Source organism: Hippocampus guttulatus, chromosome 7 (genome assembly GCF_054856545.1).
Source record: "Hippocampus guttulatus isolate MCC_2025c chromosome 7, RoL_Hgut_1.0, whole genome shotgun sequence".
Taxonomy (NCBI): domain Eukaryota; kingdom Metazoa; phylum Chordata; class Actinopteri; order Syngnathiformes; family Syngnathidae; genus Hippocampus; species Hippocampus guttulatus.
This window is the reverse complement of record NC_141267.1, coordinates 3,907,422-3,930,662: the sequence shown is the minus strand read 5'-3', so window position 1 is coordinate 3,930,662 and position 23,241 is coordinate 3,907,422. Positions and strand designations below refer to the sequence as shown.

The following is a 23,241-nucleotide window of genomic DNA, read 5'->3' as shown; positions in this document are numbered from 1 at the left end:
AGGGGTGCTAATACAGCAGGTGTTCATAACCCAAATAACTATTTAGAGCTATTCTTAGTTTGCACTAAACTCCCTGGAGACGAGGGGACTCATTTTGTGTTGTGGATTGACACTCGAGTGGTTAGTCGACTTCACAGTGCAGAGGTACCGGGTTCAATTCCAGCTCCGGCCTTCCTGTGTGGAGTTTGCATGTTCTCCCCGTGCTGGCGTGAGTTTTCTCCGGGTCCTCCGGTTTCCTCCCACATTCCAAAAACATGCATGATTGAACACTCCAAATTGTCCCTAGGTGTGAGTGTGAGCACGAATGGTTGTTCGTCTCTGTGTGCCCTGCGATTGGCTGGCAACCGGTTCAGGGTGTCCCCCGCCTATTGCCCGAAGACAGCTGGGGTAGGCTCCAGCACCCCTCGCGACCCTCGTGAGGATAAAGCGGTTCGGAAAATGACTGAATGAATGATTGACACTGCGAGGCCCCTAACTCCACTACTGTGTGTTGGCGTTCGGGGAGCTGATTTAATGAGTTGGTGTTTGATATGATTTTCAGAACAATGAACCTGTTGGTTAATCAGATATCACTTTGTATAAAGTACCGTATTTAAAATGTTACTAGTTTGTGTTTTAACAGTTGATAGCATAAGTTTCCTCTGATGATGTATGATTTTAAAAATATTTTTTCATCCACCACCTCCGTATTTGTACACATCCCAAATCAAAAGGAGCAGTTACTGTAGCTGACGTGTATTTGTCTGCACACTCCCACGTCAAGTGGGCACATTATTGACTATTGAATTGATGAACTATTTTTCACCTGTCCCTTTTGTACAAGTTCTTAAGATACCGTATGTCTTCTATTACTTCCAGAACATCCAGTTGAAGGTGGAAGTTGAGAGTCTGAAAAATGAGCTCAGTGAAAAAAAGAAGCTTCTGGACACAGTACCGTGAGTGGAACAAACATTTCTTATACTTAAGTTTCAGCTTCACGGGGCCATAAATTTGTTGCGTATATTTCTTTTGCCATCTCTGGGCATCCCAAACTTTCATTTAAGCGCGCGCGCACACTCACATACACACATATACGCACACGTACACACACACACTACACAATGCAGGTTTATTCTCAAACTCTACATGGGAATTGGGAGCATGTGTTGCTCCCAATTCCCTTAAGACAACTAACTCAGTGGAAAGAGTAGCAAAGAATGAGCGTGGACTGAACAAAATGTATGAACCAAAATAAATAAATAAAATAACACCCACTTGCAGGGTACACAGTAGAAAACTCGCTCAAATACTTGACGTCCTGAAAAACCACAAGGAACGAAAGTAGCAAAAAAATTCTGTGACAGAAAACAAAACGTGACAGGAGCACACAGACACTTACCCAACAAAGACCGACAGAACCCAAGGAACTAAATTCAAGCAAAGTGACGAGACAATGAGAAACACCTGAACAAAACACAATGGCTTGACTCGGCGGAAACGGGGCGGGGGGAACACTTGCGTCACCGGGAACAGAAACAGAGGACGACCGCAACACTTGCATCGCCGGGAACAGGAACGGAGGTCGACCGCAACACTAGCATCGCCGGGAACAGGAACGAGTGGCAGTCGGACCAGGCCTCTTGTCCTGTGGGATCTAGTCTTAGTTGGGTTATTCTGTCACATTTTGCAAGGAGTGGGACAAAATGCATTTAAAAAAAACCCAAAAAAACACTGGGGTACACAGGAGAAAACTCACTCAAATACTTGAACAAAGTCCTGAAAAACCACAAGGAACGAAAGTAGCAAAAAAAAAAAAAAAAAAACCTGTGACAGAAAACAATACGTGACAGGAGCGCACAGACACTCACACTGAACCAACAAAGACCGATAGAACCCAGGGAACTAAATACAAGCAAAGTGATGCGACAACGAGAAACACCTGTACAAAACACAAAGGGTTAAGGGAGCATGTTGGTTAAACACAAGGGACACAGACGGCGAGAACAGGTGGAGCCAAAAAGGGCACATGAGGTCAACAAAACCAAATGTAATCTAAATAAAAACACAAATTTGTTGGCTTAATATCAGTGTAAGTTGAGGGGTTTGTTGTTTTTAGTGAATAGCTCTACTTTACGAACGGCAAAAGGAAAGATGGAATCCTTTGAATGCAGTTTTATAAAAAGGGAAAAAAAGACGCAACACGTTCGAGAACACAACTCTCCTCGTAACTAAAATCACTTCCTGCTTCTCTTACTTCAACAGCCAATCAGAACCTGTCAACATAAAAACATGTTTAAGCAATTATTAAACAACAGAATATAATTTAGATATTCTTAACATGAAATACTATGATGCTCAAACATAAAATGCTAATAATTAATATTATAACATAAGCTTACATCAGTACGAGGGCATATATAGTGTACGCCAATGTCTTTGCGCTTGCAGCATAACTGCCTGAGACCAACAAAAGAAAAGATTCTTGAAACAAAAGAAACATTGAGGCTAGGGACGAAGGGAGCCCCGGGAGCCCCCCCCCCCCCCCAGTAAGGGCCTAGCTGCGCCCAGGAGAGAAAAGAGCAGGACCAAAATAGAAGAGGCAAAGAAGTGTGGGACACAAAGTGGTATCAAACCACGCCACTCCTGTTGTTGGGTCAAAACAAGGGGCCTTGTCGATTCCCTACCCACTCGAATGAGGAAAAATTGAAACAGGCATGAAGTTCATCGAGGCAACATCGTTGGTGATAGATTTTAAAATTCTACTTTGCATATTATAAAGTGAGTGGTGGTCAACTGCTTAGTAGTGCATCGGCTTCACAGTGCAGAGGTGCTGGGTTCGATTCTGGCTCCGGCCTTCCTTGGAAATTACATGTTCTCCACGTGCCTATGTGGGATTTCTCCAGGTACTCCGGTTTCCTCCCACATTCTAAAAACATGCATGGCAGCTTAATAGAACGCTCTAAATTGTCCCTAGGTGTGAGTGTGGGTTTAAAATTGTTGTTTGTCTATGTGTGCCCTGTGATTGGCTGGCAACTGGTTCAGGGTATCCCCCGCCTACTGCCCGAAAACAGCAGGGGGATAGGCTCCAACACGCCCCGCGACCCCTGTGAGGATAAGCGGATCAGAAAATGGATGGATGGATGGATATAGTAATTCTGTGAAACCTAACAATTGTTCAATCAATCAACCAGAAGTAATCCAAAGCTGTAACTCTTCCACAAACGAATTCATCTCGATAAAGCAAGTTGAAGAACAAGATTCAACACGAAACACAACATGAAACATGGTTACCATATCTCGTGATGTCCGTTCAAAATTGCATTCACACTAAAGTGTTTAATGGTCTGTTCAGATTTGCAGCTCCCGCTTTGCTCCTCTGAAGTGTCACGTTTCTTTGGAATGTGAGCATTTTGGGATGCGGGGATGTCCTCATCCTCCTTCGAACAGGGACTCATGCCCCCTTTTTAGGAACACCCCTGTCATCTTGATGATTATGACAAAAATTTCTTGAGGCTTGCAAAGTGGTCTAAGGAGCGACTAGCCATATTTGCTACAAGCCCGAATCACACTCATCGCGATGCCAAAATTAATGAGGTTTCACGTCGACAATTGCAATCTTCCATTTTAAAAAGGTTGAATGGCATGAATGGGTTTAAATGCATTACATTGGGTTTTTGCAAACACTATTGTGTTTATACATATTGATAGTTAACTTCTGAGAAGTTGTAATAGCAGCACAATACCCAGTAGTGCTTTGACACAAAATAATTCAGTCATATCACTTTAAATCCCATGGCCCATTGTGAGGTCTTATTGAAACTTGTACCTTCACCGGAACTATTTCATTTACATTATTTCAATGCCATGGGTGACCCTTGCTTAACTAGCCTAGCCAAAGCGATATAAACATGACAATAACATTCATTCATTTTCCAATCCGCTTATCCTCACAAGGGTCGCGGGGGGTGCTGGAGCCTATCCCAGCTGTCTTCGGGCAGTAGGCGGGGGACACCATGAACCGGTTGCCAGCCAATCGCAGGGCACACAAAAACGAACAACCATTCGTGCTCACACTCACACCTAGGGACAATTTAGAGTGTTCAATCAGCCTGCCACGCATGTTTTTGGAATGTGGGAGGAAACCGGAGTACCCGAAGAAAATCCACGCAGGTCCACGGAGAACATGCAAACTCCACACAGGGAGGCCGGAGCTGGAATCGAACCCGGTACCTCTGCACTGTGAGGTCGACACGCTAACCACTGGATCACCGGGCTGCTCTGACAATAACATTTTAACACAAAATATGATATTACGTGCGTAACTTCACCTCATTATTATTATTATTATTTTTTAAATCAGAGTTGTCATTGTTCCATGTTGTCACTGATGAATAGTAACCACTCAGTTCACAAACACAAAGTTGATGTGGTAGTTTTTCAGGTGTATCCTGCAGGAACAAGATTAGGATTAAAATCCCTCTGTAAACTAGACAGCTGTGGCAATAGCCAAGGCGCAGTGTATTAACCATTATCAGGTTGGTGTGTTGCCTGGCTGCCGAATGAATCATATGTGAATGTCACTTCAAAACCTCTTTCTTTGTGTGACCTGTGTGGCTGTGTGTCAGAAGCCTCCGTTGCATGTACCTGAGCTAATTGTTCAGGCTGAATGGTGTGTGTCTTGACTGTCATTTCCTGTTGTGAAGGTTTCATGAGGGTCATTGTCCAAAACTATTTGACCTGGAACCTCCATTCCGAATTTTGGTTCACCTTCATGCGTCATGAGGGGGCAACATTTTGCTCTATTACAGGGGTGGCCAACCCGCGGCTCGCGAGCCGCATGCGGCTCTTTGGCTGGTTCAATGCGGCTCTCGGGCTTTCACATGACAAGCGTGGAAAACGCCTCCGCGGTGGGGCTGCAATTCAAACGACGGCTCTAAATACACAGAACTAACTACGTCAGCCTATCATCAGTCCCGTCAAATATGTAGCAAGCTGACCCAAGTAGTAACTGCTGCAGCTCGCGTGTGTGTGTGTGTGTGTGTGTGTGTGTGTGTGTGTGTGTGTGTGTGTGTGTGTGTGTGTGTGTGTGTGTGTGCGTGCGTGCGTGCGTGCGTGCGTGCGTGCGTGCGGCTCTTTGCAGTAACACAGTAAAAAAATTGGCTCTTCGTCTCTGACTGGTTGGCCACCCCTGCAGTGGCAGTTCTGGATCAATTTCACTGAGGGGGCCGGGCTGGGCCAGGGGTTTTGATGGGGGGGCACATTCAACCCAGGGCTAAAAAGACAGATTTGAAATCTTATTTGACTTTTTATTTCTTCAGCCTTTGAAATTGTAGTCATAACATTACAGTGATGAGGAAGAAAAACATTATTAGGAGGGCTAAAATGTCTGCAAGCGTAACAATACGCCGTGTCCATCTGTTGAGAATATTCAAGCCAGGGGATGATATGGTACCAGCCTGCCGGGGACAAAAATTGCAAATACACTGAAGCTAGATTTTTTACATGCATATAATCATCCAAATTTTAAAAGGCAATGTCTTATATATTGATCCTGTTAAATAAAAATTAAAATAAAAAGGGAGACTAAAAAAGTTACACACACACACGCACACACACACACACACCCACACACCGCGCACACACGCACACACACGCACACACACGCAAATAGCACTCGTGTCGTGGTAATTTCCTTCTCTGCGGACTGTTTCTCATTTTCCCGCTCATTTTTAAGTGGCGCAGCGCACTAAAGGGTCCGACTAGAATGTTAAATCACGCACTTTGGTTCCGCCTTTCGCGTCGGCGACTCGGCACGACTGCGTAATCTACGCTCGGAGGGGGGGCCACAGGGGGGCCAGAATCGGTGCTACAGGGGCACTGGCCCCCATTGCCCCCCCCAGAACCGCCACTGCACCCCTGCTCTACAGTTTGGTGCTAGTGGTTCCTCATGCCATGAGCCCAGAAACATCCTTCCTCATTTGAGCTGTCTGAGTCTGCTGATGCTTCCATCAGATGCTTTGGTGATGCTGTTCTCTTGCTGGATATGAAGATTCCGCTTTTTTCCTGTACCTTGAGTGGTAAGGAGTTGCATGGCATTAATATGTTACGATTTAGGATTCTGCCTCTCCCCGTGCAACATTCAGTTTTTTACCTCATAATCACTGTCTCCTTTTGAGAGATCTTGACTCTCTCAATTTGAGCGCAACTTTCCTCGTCCTCCATGTTCTGACATGTTTCTCACGAGGACCTTGTCACCTGGGAAAAGGCACTTTTCCCTCTTCTCCAGTCATAGTATGTTTTTCCTCTTGGTCTAGTTTTTTGAATGGATTTAGGATGCAAAGTCATGTGCTTTCATTTATTGTTGTCATTTATGCACATATTCTTGGTGTGCAGGAGCCAAGTAATCTTTGTCTTGAGATTTACCATTTAAGTTTGAAGGTGTCTAAGTGTTATGAGTAGACAATTTGTTTTTCACTTCACTGTACATGTGCTTACAGGTTCCGTTAGGGGGTTACAGTTTGACTCTTCTTTGGGCTTAAATTCTGAGGCCATGGCATGCTCCTCTGTGATTACCGCAACCCATTTCCTCATGTCTTTGTCTGCCCTCTACCTCTTGCCCATGACTGCGCTTAAAACAGTGATTGCAGTCCTTTTGTCTTGCCCACACGCTACCATTGCCTCGCTGGTCTCCTATAATTGTCAGCTGCCACTTTGATTTGGTGTTCATTAGCTACTTTCCCACCATGCTGGACAGCTTGCACAAGGAATACAACTTGGCCTATGAGCTCCCTGATTAAGGTGTTGTAGTTATCTTTTATTGGCTTACAAGGTTTATCCAACACATTATTTGATCACTGTCATCACCATCTCTCTCTTGAACTGATACTTGCTCTATGATTGACTTTTTTTTCTTTTGCCTTTTGGGCCCTCTCATTTTCATCGTACAGGGGCAATCTGCATTTTTTTTGGAGAAGCAACTCATTCCTACTACTATGTTCGTCCGATAAAAACATCCTCATCTTTGCTCCTCTGTTATCATTGTTGTTTTATTTTTAGTAATAACCTTTACAATATTACAATGTAGAGGGCAGTGTTGCCTAGAGGAAGGGGAAAGATAGCACGGGTTTTGGGGAGTGAGGTGAGGTGATCCTTCTGTTGGTTTAGGTGAGCGGTCGCAAAATGAAGAGTTCTACGACCATCATACAAGTGGACCATTATTTGGATTAACACTGGTAGCAGAGGATGGTTAGCAACTACAGAATCCCGCCACATTTTGAAGAAGGAAAACCCTACGAAAGCTGGAAAAATGAAATCTGAATTTGGACAAGAGTCACCGACTTGGAGAAGAAAAAGCAAGCCCTCGCGGTGGCTTTGGCGCTTTCAGGTAGGGCACGAGAGACAGCGATGGAAATTCCCGCTGATGACTTAAATCAGGACACGGGAATGGACACCTTATTCGGCAAACTTGAAGGATTGTTCCTAAAAGGGAAAAAGGACAGAACGTATGAGGCTTACTCCAATTTTGACCGGATTGTGAAAGACGTGAACGGGTCCATGGCGGACGATATTATTGAATTTGAACAGCGATATTCACGTATGCGGAAATACAAAATGGAGCTGCCCGACGCTGTTTTACCTTTCAAGATGTTGGATACGCGTGGGTTTTCTCCGGGTGCTCCGGTTTCCTCCCACATTCCAAAAACATGCGTGGCAGGCTGATTGGATGCTCTAGATTGTCCCTAGGTGTGAGTGTGGGCGTGGATGGTTGTTCGTCTCTGTGTGCCCTGCGATTGGCTGGCAACTGATTCAGGGTGTCCCCCGCCTACTGCCCGGAGACGGCTGGGATAGGCTCCAGCACCCCCCGCGACCCTAGTGAGGATCGAGCGGTTCGGAAAATGGATGGATGGATGGATGTTGGATACGGTGTGCTTGGCTATGACAGACAGACAACTGGCTTTAACAGCATGCAGTGACTTAACATTTGCTAATATGAAGTCGGCGCTGAAGAGGATATTTGGCGCGAGTGCAGGGATGGAGGGCATCAAACAGGAAACAGTGTATGCTACAGAGCAGCATTTCATTGGGCAAAAGACTGCCCACACAAAAGTGAGAATGTAAAAATAACGGAGGATGATAAAACGGAAATTGATGAGTGTAATGTTACACTGCTCACCGAAGAATTGCCTACAGATGCAGAAATACTAATGACAGAATGTTTTGCACTAGAAAAGTGTGTGGACAACAGTGGCTTGAACACTATCGTACAGTGTTGGGAAAGAACAGTGCAAATACGATGAGAGAGACAGAAAAGTCAAGTCACAGACCATTTAAGTTTGGAGATGGAAAAGTGGTCTATTCGGTGAAAAGTGTGAAGATACCGGCTAAAATTGGGCACACAAAGTGTGATTAATCATCACTGCAAGCATCACTGAAAAGAGCTGGAACTGTTTTGGACATGGAGCGTGACAGTGCAGTAATGTTCAAGCAGCCTGTTAAACTGGACTTTACTGTGTTAGCATTTTGGACTGTGACGATATAAATGACAACATGGAGCCCATATCAGCTATTGAAGATGAGATACTGACAATAACAGATGAAATGAAAACCGATGAAAAGATGAGAGTTTTAGTGAAACTCCACAAACAATTTGGACATGCCTCTGCTGACAAGCTGCAAAGACTCTTAAGTAGTTCTGGCAACAAGGACACTGGCTGTGTCAACCTGCTACAGAAGGTAGTAAGTCAATGTGAGGTATGTAAGAAATATTGCCGTGTCAAACCAAAACCTGCTGTTGGCTTACCACTTGCATCAACATACAATGAAACTGTTGCTGTGGATTTGCATGAGCTCGAGCCAGGAGTGTGGTACCTACATATTATTGAACAGTTCACTCGTTTCGGTGCAGGAAGTGTCCTGACTACCAAGAAGTCTTCTGAGAGAGTGAAGCATTTTATTCATGACTGGATCCGTGTGCACGGCCCCCCTAAAAGACTGTTCAATGACAATGGTGGGGAGTTCAACAATGAAGAAGTGAGAGACATGGCTGAGAATTTCAACATGGAAGTAAAGACAACAGCTGCCTACAGTCCTTGGAGTAATGGGTTGTTAGAACGACACAATCAAACACTAACTGAGATTATAATGAAAGTAAAAACAAGCACTGGATGCGACTGGAGCACAGCTATGGATTGGGCTCTAATGGCAAAGAACTGCATGCAAAGTGTCCATGGCTACAGTCCACATCAACTGGTATTCGGAGAGAACCCCAACTTACCTTCTGTGTTAATTGACAAAGCACCTGCTCTGGAAGGCACCACGAAAAGCGAATGGGTTGCAAAGCATATTTCAGCTTTGCATGCAGCGAGAAAGGCCTTAACTGAAGCGGAATATTCGGAGAGAATACGGAGAGCACTCAAGAAACGGCTGCGTCACACAGATGATAAGTATGAACTGGGTGACAAGGTTTAGTACAAGCGGTTGGACATGGATGGAAAGGGCCAGGAGGAGTCATTGGACAAGATGGTGCTGTTGTTTTTGTTCGACATGGAGGCACCTGCATTCAAGTTCATCACCTCAGACTAAAAAAGGTTACTCAGGAACATGATGTTGACCCACAGACAACCTGTGATAAAAGGGGTGTTCACACGGCACACATTTGCTCCGGCGCTGCACCGATGTATTTTGTTGCGATATATTTTGCACCGCAGCAAATTGTGTGGAGCGTTCACACGTACAAAGCCGCTGAGCGTGTCAGCACCGGCACAGCGTCGGTGCAGCCCCACTTGCGTTCACACGGCAGTTTCTGCAGCGGAGCAAAATGACAGAAAACAAATGAGCTGTCGTGTTGGTCCTTTTTAAAACGTATACACAACTCAAGCGATTACTGGACAGGCACGTCCTTCTCCTTTTCGGTCTCCGTGCCTTCTGCTCGAGAGTGACCGCCCCCGAAAACGTAAATCAACGATGACTTCAATGACACTCAGAAAAGCAAACACGTAATGCGCCAAACAGAAAATCAAGAGAGGAAATCACAAAATAAATTATATGGGGGGCGGGGGGTTGTGAACACACAACAAAAGAACAAACTACACAAACAACTCCGAGACAGTCCCGTCTCCTACAAAAAGGAAAGATGTTACCAGCCAAGTCTTGTGTCGTTATTAAACAAACACATGACGGAAGTCTGACAGAGCACGAAAGCAACGCATTCTCGCCGTACGTAAACTCTTCACAGCATTTGCTCTGGAGCAAATTTAACCCAGTTGCGTTCACACGTGCAAATTTACATCGGTGCTGCTTCGCAAACAAGCATTTGCTCCGGAGCAAATTTTTAAACCACCTCCCTGAGGTGGATCAAATTTGGTCCGGTGTAAGCTCTTTTCCGGGGCTACGCCGGACCTAATTTGCACGTGTGAACGCTCTACTGGGGCAGCCCCGGCGTAGCACCGGACCAAATCTTGCCGTGTGAACACCCCTAAAGAGACCGACAGCAAGCAATGGTGTACCACTGAGGAGTTGGAGTTGGAAGAAGAAGAGCCTCATGCTGAGTACACAGAGAATGATCCATTGCCAGCTGTGGCAGACACAAGGACTGAAGGACAAGAGCATGACAGAAATATCAAATTAAAGACTGGTCAAATTGTAACATTCAAAAACACAGAAAAAAGCGTTCAACAAACAGCAAAGGTTTTAGGACGTGCAGGGAAAGCAACCGGAAAATATAAAAATTGGTACAATTTGGAACTTCTTGAGCCTGCTGGAGTGGCTGGCACCAGCAAATCCGCAGATGTGTCACAATTAGAGAATCTTCAAATTCAGGTGGATCAAAATGTATCGGACTTCAGAAGTGAGGAGATATATGTGGCGAATGATGTATTATTTAATGAAGCCAAAACAAGTGAAATACAGAATTGGAGACAAAATGATGTGTTTGAGGAAGTTGAAGACAAGGGGCAGAGGTGCATATCCACCCGTTGGGTGTGCACTCTGAAAGAGACAGTGACTGGTGTGGTACCTAAAGCAAGACTGGTAGCAAGAGGATTTGAGGAGCTGCAAGTTGCAGAGCTACAAAAGGACTCACCTACTTGTGCCTCAGAGTCACTGAGGCTTCTTGTAGCAGTGATTTGTCAAAAACAATGGACACTTCATTCAATGGACATAAAATCAGCATTCCTGCAGGGTATGGAACTATCCAGAGACATTTTTGTCAAACCTCCCCCGGAAGCTAACAGTACAGGAAGACTTTGGAAATTAAAAAGTGTGTGTATGGTCTGGCAGATGCATCTCTGTATTGGTACAACAGAGTGAAGGATATGATGATCGATGCGGGAGGTACTATATCCAAAGATGAACAAAATGTAACTGGTGTTCTTGCCTGTCATGTCGATGATTTCATTTGGGGTGGATCTCTTATGTTTGAAATGACTGTCATGGTGCATCTCAAAGAGAAATTCAATGTTGGTCGTGAAGCTCATGATAATTTTTCTTTTGTGGGTGTCGATTTTGTAACCTCTGACAACAGGGTAAAAATACCCCAAGCCACATATATCGAGAATTTACAAACTATACATCTAACACCATCGCGAGCAGCTGAGCAAGCTTCACCTGTTACTGATGAGGAAAGAGATCATCTAAGATCAAAAATAGGGCAACTTTTGTGGGTTGCAAGACAGACCAGACCCGATGCCATGTTTGATGCCAGGAATCTGGCTGCAAATCTCAAATGTGCTACCATACAAACAATTCATGAAGCAAACAGAGTTGTGTCTAAGCTTAAGACCAAATCAGTTGAGTTGAGCTTTAGACACCTTGGTAAAGATGATAGCCTTAAGTTGGTTGCATACACTGATGCATCTTTTGCAAATCTCTCTGATGGGGGCACCCAAGGTGGGCACTTTGTTGTTTTGATGGGTGAAAGCGACCGGTTTTCTCCCATCTCGTGGCAGTCAAAGAAAATTAAGAGAATTGTACACTAGCAGGTGAGACATTGGCTATGGTTGAGGGAATTGACAATGCCATTTTTCTGCCAACATTATTCTCTGAGCTCTATGCTGGTAGTCTAACCAACCTGTGCCGATCATTTGTGTCACCGATAATCATTCGCTTATGGAGGCATTGAAATCTACCAAGTCTGTTGCTGAAAAAAGGCTACGCTTGGAAATCAGTTCTATGAAAGAGCTGATCCAATCAAAAGGAGTCCAACGGGTGCTATGGTCAAGTACCAAAGATCAATTGGCAGACTGTCTAACAAAAAAGAGAGCATCTCCAGCATTGTTACTCAAGGCTCTCTATGAAGGGCATTGGACAATTAAATGAACCGACACACTGTTCACCATACACATTGTACTTTCAAATGTAATGTTTAATCTTGCTTTTTTTTGTTGAATTGAGCAGTACATATTTTTTTTTTGTTAAAGAAGAGACTGAGATTGTTGTTTTATTTTTAGTAATAACCTTTACAATATTACAATGCTAGGGGGCAGTGTTACCTAGAGGAAGGGGAAAGATAGCACCGGTTTTGGGGAGTGAGGTGAGGTGATCCTTCTGTTGGTTAAGGTGAGCGGTCGCAAAATAAAGAGTTCTACGACCATCATACAAGTGGAGTTATTATTCGGATTAACAATTTGACAAGCCTGTCATGATGGACTGAAAACATTGGCGATGAACTCGCTCTTTGTTATACTTCAGGCCAGATTGGGCATGTTCAGATGCACACAACATGATGCAAATCAAGTACTGTACTCGAACCAGAAAATCAAAAGCAGTTACAGCTGATTCCTGTATATTATATGCCGTGTAGCAAACAAAAATTTCAGGACCCAGGAAGCAGAGCTCTTGATACCAAAAAAACAAAGTTGCAATGAATGGATAGATGGATAAAGTCATTGTTACACGGCAGAAGATTGGTTGCAAGATTTCATATGGCTGTTTTCACTCACCTCAAACAGGTTTAGATAAATGCCCTTACATGCCTGAAATTATTTCAGTTGCAGTTTTGGAATACTTTTACTCACTTTAAAGTTCTTGTGATTTATTTATTTATTTATTTTTACACAGTTTTATTTTCTTTTATTTATTTCTATTCATTTATTTATTAAGTACGGGTGGCCCGATGGTGCCGTGGTTAGCGCGTCGACCTCGCAGTGCAGAGGTCGGGGGTTCGATCCTGACTCTGGCCTTCCTGTGTGGAGTTTGCATGTTCTCCCCGTGCCTGCGTGTGTTTTCTCCAGGGATTCCCATATTCCAAAAACATGCATGGCAGGCTGGTTGAAAACTCTAAATTGTCCCTAGGTGTGAGTGTGAGCATGGATGGTTGTTCGTCTCTGTGTGCCCTGCGATTGGCTGGCAATCAATTCAGGGTGTCCCCCTGCTGCCCGATGAAATCTGGGATAGGCTCCAGCACCTCCCGCGACCCTTGTGAGGACAAAGCGGATCGGAAAATTGTTGGAAAAAATGTAATTCTGTTTTCCCATATTTACTCTCTGTGTAACTTTAAAACCTGTTTCAGAGTGAAACCTCGCAAATACCTCATATACAATGGAGTAGGTTGATAATGGGAGACTTGTCGGACCGGGAGAGCTCAGGCTGCTCCTCCTGTTCTAGCTTTTAAGATATGTTGTTATTAACGTCTTCTGATCAAATTAACTGTTGCTTGTGAGAAGATAACATCAACCCAGGACACCATGAAAGGGACATCCCAAGCTGTGCTCGTGGACCATCGACATCCAGTAGGAGCCGTTTGACGACATCTCAGGAATGAACTGTGTGTTCTGATTGAAACTCTCCTTTACTGAAACTGTTGTGGAATGTGAAAATACTCCCCACACCCGTTAGAAGATCGTGTATCAGGGAAATCCTTCCAATAAATGCAAGGAGACAAATGCGGTCTCTTCAAAGTTGCCCCGGAACCTGTAATGGCCATTTACATGGCAGAGTCAGCTGGAGAGCTGCTCCGAGATTGTGAACCAAGACATGTTTTAGCGCGCTCTCTCTTGCAAGAAAGACAACCATGCCTGCCTCCTGAGTCTTCCTGTTCCTGATGTGTTCTTCGCATCAGATTACCAGCATTAACCTAACAAAAATGGATGGATTTATTTTTACGTTTTCTTCAATGTAGATATGAAATCTTGTTTTTTTGTGTGTTTAATTCATTTGTTTGGGTCTTTAGCTATTATTTTCCTTAGTATGATTTTGTTTTTGTAACACTGCAGAATTGCCACAGAGAATCTGTCACCTGCAGAGAAGTTTCCAAGCCATTCGCCTAAATGTCAAAAGGACATCAGCCCAATGCAGGAAATTCTTCAAACCAAAGTGGAGCTGTTACCAGAGGTACACACTGATGTCTTGCACAGGATGACTTCACTGTTCGTCATCGGAACCAGACAATGTTTGCTTTTCATCTCCCACCATTTTCGTGTTTCTGTTGAGTTCAGGAGGCCCAACCGGCAAGAGACAAGGCTGATCATATGGCTTTGCTCGCATACTCTGAGACCAAACACTGTCCGGCTCAGGAGAGTTTATATGATGACAAAGACAGGTGATGTCACTACGTTTCTTATGCACAAAGCAAAAGTAGAATGGGCTTTAAAATACGCACATACATGCAAACACACACATGCACGCATACATACACACACGCGTCTAGAATACGCTCATGTTATTTATAAATTTGTTCTGTAAAAGTTGTACACAACTGTATATGTGTGTCTGTGTATGTTCTCGTAATGTGTTAGTTAGGAGGAGTACACATAATGTAGGTTTGTTATGTATTTTATCAACTCGTTTATTAATTCATAGAATCATTGAAAGCAGTGATATGAGACTTTTAAGTCGGCCCCAAACTGCTCAATTTGTGCTCATCATGAAATGTGCTGGCAGCTCCCTTTGCTTCTTCGCCAAACAAATCTGCTTTAAGTTCAATGTCTACTTGTAAAATCTCTAAATTAAGTATCATTTTAACCACTACATCAGTGATTGTCCTTCAGGTTGATTGATGAGCTGGTGCAGAAGAAACAATCACTCAGCCTGCAGGTTGAACAGCTTGAGGTCAAAGTTCAAGACCTTTTTGCTTCCCTCCTAAAGAAAGAAGAACAAATTAAGGTTTGTGTGCTCCATTCATGTGTACTGATGGTGTTTTGGGGTGCCATGGAAAGAAAAAAAAATCACATTCAGCCCCACCACTTCCAAGCTTTAAATTGCAAATACTATTTTCTCTGGTCCCAGTCAGTCCTTGGCCCTTCAAATGATCATCGCTTTTCTGTCCCTCACACTGCCATTCGCCCCATCTCAACTTTCAAATCTAAACACTCCACAAAAGCCCATCCGATTTCAGCCTACATTTCACAGCTCATCGTGAGGTTAGAGAATGCTGAGTATGACAATCACATGATATTTTACACTGTTTATAGTCAGTCATTGCACCCTCAGAACATCCCCACCTACTGGGAAACACCAGTCAGCAGAATGCATCGTCCCCCACGCAGGCCTTTTTTCTAATCTTGACTGATTTCTGCATACATTTTTTAACGCTGCCATGCTGACCAGATAGTAGCGATATTGCCAGGAGAATGATTCTCAATGGAGAGCAGTGATAAAATTGATGTTTATCAGTCAACATTCTGTCCAAGTGAATTCACATTTCTCTTTGTCAAATCTTGATTAGCCCGGTACTAAAAATCCCCGACCGGCTCTCTGTTTCAAAATGTTGAAAACTCCCATTTCCCTACTCCACCATAACATGAAGATCGGTAGAGGGCAAAGGTTCTTTAAAACGGGAATGAAAGAAGACACGCCCAGATTCTGGCTGCCTTATTTCTTTAGCGCCAGTCCCAATCTTGAATCAGTTAATTTCTCTATTGAACAACCTTCAGCAGAAATAAGAAATTAAACGGATCACGCCCTTTTCACAGCAGCTCCCTTTTCTAAATGATTCGTTGCGTGTGGAAAGGCCTGGCTATTTTTAGCTTTCATTAGTATGATTGCAAGGACTCGTTTTACTCAAATTTAGAGCCAAAGTAATTTTTAGGATTCTATATGGCACGTCCGATGATGTGGGATTAACTGTCAATTTATCTGAAATTAATGAGGGAAGTCTTTAATAAGGATGACAAAAATAGTGTGAAGTAAAAGTATTTCATAAGTGAGATAAATGTATTTATGTGAGATAACGGCATTTAACTCATTGAATACCACCCCTTTTCACTGGAGCAACCCCCTCAATCCCTCACATTTTACTGAATTTTGACTGATTTGCAAGGCCCACAGAATTTTCTGTTCTATGGCTATATATACATGCAACCTGTCAAAAGAAAGGTGAGACTCTCTTCTTTCAGCAAAAAAAAAAGTTTGTTTCTATCTTTCTCCGTTCGTTGGCAATCAGCATTAGAAAACTGCTAAGTTTTATGTAAAAGGCCGATTTTCTGCAGAAATCCAGAGAAAATGAGCTTTTTGTAAAAGCATGCATTTCAAGTATCATTTCAAGTTTTACACTATTTTTTGCTTTTGTGGCAGCTCAAATACCTCAATAATGTGTTCCTCCTACAAAAGAACATTACAAATAATGTTTTTGTAGCAAAATAATTTATTTGCACACAACAAAACTAGTGAACTATGAACAAAAGTGCAGCTGTGGAGAAGATGGTTTTTGGCTTCCATCCAGTTTGTCACCACATCGATTCATCCCACCACGTCCAGATGCACGACCTATAAATTATAGAAACATAAAAAGTTGCAAATATATCTTGCTGTAGAGTGAGGTACAATAATTTTATTTACCTTTCTTTCCACCACCAAAGCGAAGAGTCATCATCTTTTGGCTTCTGGTTGGACAATCTGTAATGTATAGAAGTATGTACAATTACCACACTTTTATTTTTCTATTTTTTTTATTGTTGCTTTCCACATCTCTCACACACACACATACATGCTCGCACACTGCTATTTACACCATTCATTCCACGTTGCTCAGCATCCAATTTGAAATGAAATGGAATATGAATTTAACACTAGTGGTTTTAGCAGAGCTGAGCGGACCAAATGTGTCCTGTTTTTTATTTTTATTTTTTAAACCTATGGCGACATGCAAGTCAGCGCATATTTTCATCCACATCTACGAGACGCATCAACCGTACATAAATGATTAGTGTTACTGACAAATTTATAGTATAGCGGGGAATGTAGCGGTACATAAAAGTGACTGAGGAGGCATAAGAAGTGATGAAGTTTTGAATGGGAACTTGCAAGCTACTCAGCAGTTACCTCCTCATTCCAGCGGCTCTAGCGAGGACTCTCAGCTGCTTTCCGTTATGTCCGAAGGCACGTATTCGTCCGACATATCGGGATCCAAATCGCTCTCCAATTCATCGTTTTCGCCGTCGTCTACGAGACGATTCCAACGAATCGCTGACATGTGCCCGGCGTCGGCCATGCGAAGCAATGCAGCCTCTTTGCCGTCATCGCTGGAAGTCGCCGGGGAGACGATTTGTGGGCGATGTGGGGCATCAGGAGGCACAAAATGCTCTGCCAAGCGATGATCGCTGACGTGGAGCAAGTTCATCTTCATCAGATGAACTCGAAACTCGGCGTGAGCTATGCGGGCCGCGTGTAGCACGCCATGTTTGTGTAGGCCGACGTTCGTTTGACGGGTGCCGCTTTCGATTAGTGACCGAAGCGTCATTTTCTCTTCCACACAAACACTTTGTTGTTTTGTTTCGAGGACGCTTTTATACCGAAAAAAATCATTTTTAGTTAGTTATTTCCTTTTCTCCATCGTTGCTCGTTGCTAATGTTCCAATCAACTATCCACTTACTCCCCTCCTTCACTGTACGCCCTTTCTACTACTTCTGCGGCGTGATCCTGGTTGATTTTTGCACCACTGCCACCCGATGGCCATTTTTTTGCTATTTAACATTGCCGTCAAGCCTAATCCTGTGGTGAGAAGAGAAGCATCGGACTCTCTTGCACCCTCCCCCATGAAAACACGTGATTAACGTATTAATACGTCATGGGGAGGGAACGGCTATGCGCTAATTGACGTATTTATACGTCAAAGGGTGTAAATGAGTTAATAATATTTTAAATTAATGATGGAATTCTTAAATAAGAATGATTAAAATATTATGTGAGATTGAAAAGCATTTAATAATCTGTCAATGTACTTGAAATTGATGAGGTTCCAGTGGTTCTTAACCTGGGTTAAATCGAACCCTAGGGGTTCGGTGAATCGGTCTCAGGGGTTCGACAGAGCCTCCACCATACAATAAAAACAAATTAGACTTATGTCTTGAATTTGTATTTCCTTTTTTCTGTTTTTAATAAATGCATTTTTAATGTCTTGAATTTGTAAAAAAAAAATCATATTTTTATTTTTCACTAAAGAAGGGTTAGGTGGATGTGCATATGAACTGGTTGGGTTTGGTACCTGTAACAAGGTGAAGAACCAGTGTTCTAATCTGAATGTCTAACAGTGTTCTCTCTATCCCTCCTCGTGGCTAATCCTAAAATTACTACAGTATTCGAATGCACTAGCCCAGGGGTCGGCAACCCAAAACGTTGAAAGACCCATATAGGACAAAAAACAAAAAACAAAAACAACAACAAATATGTCTGGAGCCGCAAAAAATAAAAGCCTTCTATGAAACTTACAATGAAGGAAACACATGGTGTATGTATGTAAGGGGCTGGACTGTCTCAGAATTGTTTATGTTATTCATTCTTTTGTTGTGTGTTCACGAACGCCCCCATAAAATGTATTTTGTGATTTTCTGTTTTGGTGCATTATTTTCGCTTTTTCTTAGTCTGATTGAAGAGATCATTAATTTCCGTTTTTCGTTGGCTGTCTTTGAACTCCTCTCGAGTCGAACGAGAGGAGAAAAGGCACCGATGTGTATAGGGGTGTTCACACGGCACACATTTGCTCCGGCGCTGCACCGATGTATTTTGTTGCGATATATTTTGCACCGCAAAAAATTGTGTGGAGCGTTCACACGTACAAAGCCGCTGAACGTGTCAGCACCGGCACAGCGCCGGTGCAGCCCCACTTGCGTTCACACGGCAGTTTCTGCAGCGGAGCAAAACGATTGAAAACAAATGAGCTGTCGTGTTGGTTCTTTTTAAAACGTATACACAACTCAAGCGACTACTGGACAGGCACGTCCTTCTCCTTCTCGGTCTCCGTGCCTTCTGCTCGAGAGTGACCGCCCCCGAAAACGTAAATCAACGATGACTCCAATGACACTCAGAAAAGCAAACACGTAATGCGCCAAATAGAAAATCAAGAGAGGAAATCACAAAATAAATTATATGGGGGGCGGGGAGGGGTGTGAACACACAACAAAGGAACAAACTACACTAACAACTCCGAGACAGTCCAGTCTCCTACAAAAGGAAAGATGTTACCAGCCAAGTCTTGTGTCGTTATTAAACAAACACATGACGGAAGTCTGACAGAGCACGAAAGCAACGCATTCTCGCCGTACGTACTCTTCACAAGCATTTGTTCTGGAGCAAATTTAACCCAGTTGCGTTCACACGTGCAAATTTACATCGGTGCTGCGTCGCAAACGAGCATTTGCTCCGGAGCAAATTTTTAAACCACCTCCCTGAGGTGGATCAAATTTGGCCAGAGCTAATTTGCACGTGTGAACACTCTCCGGGGGCAGCCCCGGCGTAGCACCGGACCAAATCTTGCCGTGTGAACATCCCTTATGTGTTTGTCGAGACTGTTAAAAGCATAAAGTGTACGTTTTAAAAAAACCAACAACACAGCTCTCCTTTTTTTCGGACCTGCAACGTGTATCTATATCTACAGTATATGAGCTATATTAGCCTACTATCAAAATAACTAAGTTTGCTACAACTACACGATGACCCTTTTATGATTAAATGTTTTTTTTTTTGTGCAGTGCATTCTGTAGAGCACCTTTTTTGACCGAAGATCTACTTTTCGTTCAACCAACCTGCGAGAGATCTGCTCATACACAACATACTTACAGATGCATGCCCTCCAGATTCTCTTTGCCAGTACCCTCGGTGAATTGTACATGAAACTCAGATTTTGACATTTTTATTTTATTTTATTTTATTTTATTTGCAACAGCCACCTGCCTTGCATCCCACCCTGCTAACAGAAACGTGTGTCGCAGGCTATGACGCAAATCTTCGTTGACAGAAACGTTGAAATGTAATATTTATTCTACACATTTTAACGACATTGGGAAACGTTAAGAACGTTTGTGTTTTCACTCCTACAAAAACCATATTTGAAACAAAAAAATAATTTTCCCTCCCACATCTTTTTCCATTTTCAAACATTTTTATAAAGCTCCAGGGAGCCACTATATGGCGCTAAAGAGCCACGTGTTGCCGACCCCCGTACGACTATACCAAAACACCCACAGCCTATAATAGTGACATAGGAGTCAATTGAATGAGTAAAACTGGAGACGAGCAAAGATAAATACTTGTCGTGTGTATTTATTGGGAATCATTTTGAGTCGGCCTCAAGTGGTATTTGGCTAAGTCAGTGGTTTGAAGACAGCTCATTTACCTGAATCGGTGAATAAGTGGCAGAGCGCTCGCTACAGTCATCTTTTTTTTTTTTTTTTTTGTGAAAAGAAATGCTTGTGTTGAGTTGTTTATCACTCAGAATTATAAAGAAAATGGCAGTTTGTTTGATTGATGGGAATCTAATGTGCAAGAACCTATCATGCCACAAAGTAGGTTTGAAACTTTTACGTGTGTTTGCACTTTTACATTCTAGTCCAGGGGTGGCCAACCCGTGGCTTTGAACATTATTAATTAATTTTGGTACATTGCAATCACATCTACAGTAGAAAAGAAAATAACGTCTGCTATGGGGGCTACTCTAATTACACATAATTCACAGATTTTTATTACACTGCATCTGTTTCAACAAACTGCATGTAATTTAATTTGATCTAAAATTTGCATTGTGCGACCAGTTTAGGGTGGACTCCGCCTACTCCCCCAAAACAGCTGGGCTATGCTCCAGCACGCCCATGACACTCATGAGGATACGCAAATCAGATAATGGATGGATGGATGAATGGATAAAATTGGCACTGTATTGTTTGTCCAATGTCCCACCTGAGAACATGGAGGGGATATCTTGCAGCCCACCACCAATACGGACGCTGAGGTATAAATAAGTACGTGACAACAAGTAGGTAGACTCTCAATTTTCCTTATTTCCACTTTAAGTAGTCCAGAAAAAAGCCCTATTTTTAAACTGTGACATGTAAGAAAAATATGTCATTTCTCCTTGTGCACAGTTGCAAACAATAAAATGATCATGACTTGATTACAAGCAGTTTGTACAGTACAATACAATACATCTTTATAGCGCATTCACAACAGCCACAGCTGAAACTAAGCGCTTTACAGAACATTTAACATAAAGTTAACAAAAATAACAAAATATGGTAATATAACACAACACATAAGACATGGACAGTCATGCAATCGGTACCACGATTCCTGCATTTGCCTTCTTGTTTGAAGACGTTATAGATGCAGATGGCTGCCAACGATCATATGCCATGATAACTCATAAATTCATAATCCATAAACAAATAAATGTTTGTAGTTATTACTGGTCACACAAACCCCCTGAGTGAATGTAAAATGAATTAATCACAGACAAACATATAAATAATGCTTTTGAAAAACATGGATACAGACAAAATAAATTGAACATCAATAAAATAACATCACACAGAAATTCATCCATTGTTACAAGCGATATAGACATTCATAATGATGCATACCCAAGCAAAATAAACTTTAGTTTTAGTGTGAGGCATAATTTTTCAACACACAGTGGATGCAATTGACTGTGAATTGTGTTTCTGAGGTCTGTTAAGGCCTGATTTGTGCTTTTTTACAAATAAGACAGCAATATATCTCACCCTTTTTATTATCTGTCTTTACACACACACACACACACACACACACACAAAAACAGGTTGACGTCAATAAATATTTAACCCGAATCATAAACTATTTGTCCACATTCTTGTGTATCTTACTTTAAAATGAACTACAAGCTTAGTTACGAGCCCTGCCATAATTGTCGACTTTTTGCTCGATGAGAAAAAAAAATAATGGACACCATAGTTTTTTCGGCCTCGCAAAATGGACATTTGCATGTGTATTTGTTTTCATATGTCCACATACTCCACTTATTTGGCATATTGGATTGGATTGGATACACTTTATTGTCAAATGTACTGTATGTGTAACACACAGCACAGATGAAATTTCTTCTGTGGTTCCCTGAATGCATTGTGTGTTGCGATGCATTGAATTAACAAAGTTATATGCATGTTTATCCTTGTCTGATGTGTTTGTGTCATATTTAACGTGTATGTTCGATTTATGTTGCATGATGATTTAAAAAAAAAAATCATTTTCAACAAACCGTGACTTAAGATTGTTTGTACAACTTGCCTTTCTCATGTGAACATTGCTTGCACATTTCAAGACATGTTACACTTTGAATGAAAAGTTTACTGAATGATCATCTCATTAACCTTCACTATCCAAATGAAAAGAATCAAAGTTAGGATAATACATTTCGAGACTTAATTGTGTACAAACTAACACTGCCCATTTTGGTGAATTTGGGGCGGCTGTTTATTAAAAAAAAAATATATATAGGTATATCCCTTATACCCGCTTTTACTCTGGACTACACCACTGGCTGTACCCACTTTTGTAGGCTTTGACGGCCTGGAAGTTATTTATTGTGTTTTTTCCAGTAGCTTTTTTCAGATCGTGTCAGCACACTCGTGACTGTTGCAAACAGCTGATGTTGAAATACATCACCTTTTAGATTTTCAGCTATATTTAGATGAGACATTGGTGAATTGATTTGGCTATTTGTGCTTGCCTTCTACAGAAAACAAGTGAGGGCTTGCTGCAATTCTATCCACCCTTATCACCTTTGACAAGATGCACAAGCTTGCCTTGATGAGTCTCTTAGGGAGCATTCAGACACCTCTTCATGTGTACTATAGCAACCGAGTTGTTGCCAAGAAAGCATGATGCTGTATGACATGCATGAACTCATTCAATCCCAGCCATTTTTACTGGAGCAACCCCCTCAATCCCAACGTTTTACTGGATTTTGACTGATCTTGCAAGGCCAACAGAATATTTGGTTTGAATGCTATATTAACATGGAGCCTACCAAAATAAAGTTTGGACTCTCTTCTTTCAGCAATCAGCATTACTAAATGGCC

The 23,241-nt window shown here is 42.4% G+C and overlaps 1 protein-coding gene across 4 annotated transcripts in view; it reads left to right on the top strand.

Annotated features, from left to right (window-relative positions):
• Window positions 1-23,241, top strand: part of LOC147202007 (myomegalin-like) — a 140,929-nt gene that overhangs the window by 20,469 nt on the left and 97,219 nt on the right. For all 4 annotated transcript variants that reach the window (XM_086115971.1, XM_086115972.1, XM_086115973.1 and 1 more), the window contains exons 5-8: window positions 859-935; window positions 14,190-14,307; window positions 14,412-14,515; window positions 14,964-15,078. In XM_086115971.1, coding sequence (XP_085972097.1) covers window positions 859-935; window positions 14,190-14,307; window positions 14,412-14,515; window positions 14,964-15,078 — 414 coding nt within the window. The remainder of the gene's footprint in view (window positions 1-858; window positions 936-14,189; window positions 14,308-14,411; window positions 14,516-14,963; window positions 15,079-23,241) is intronic.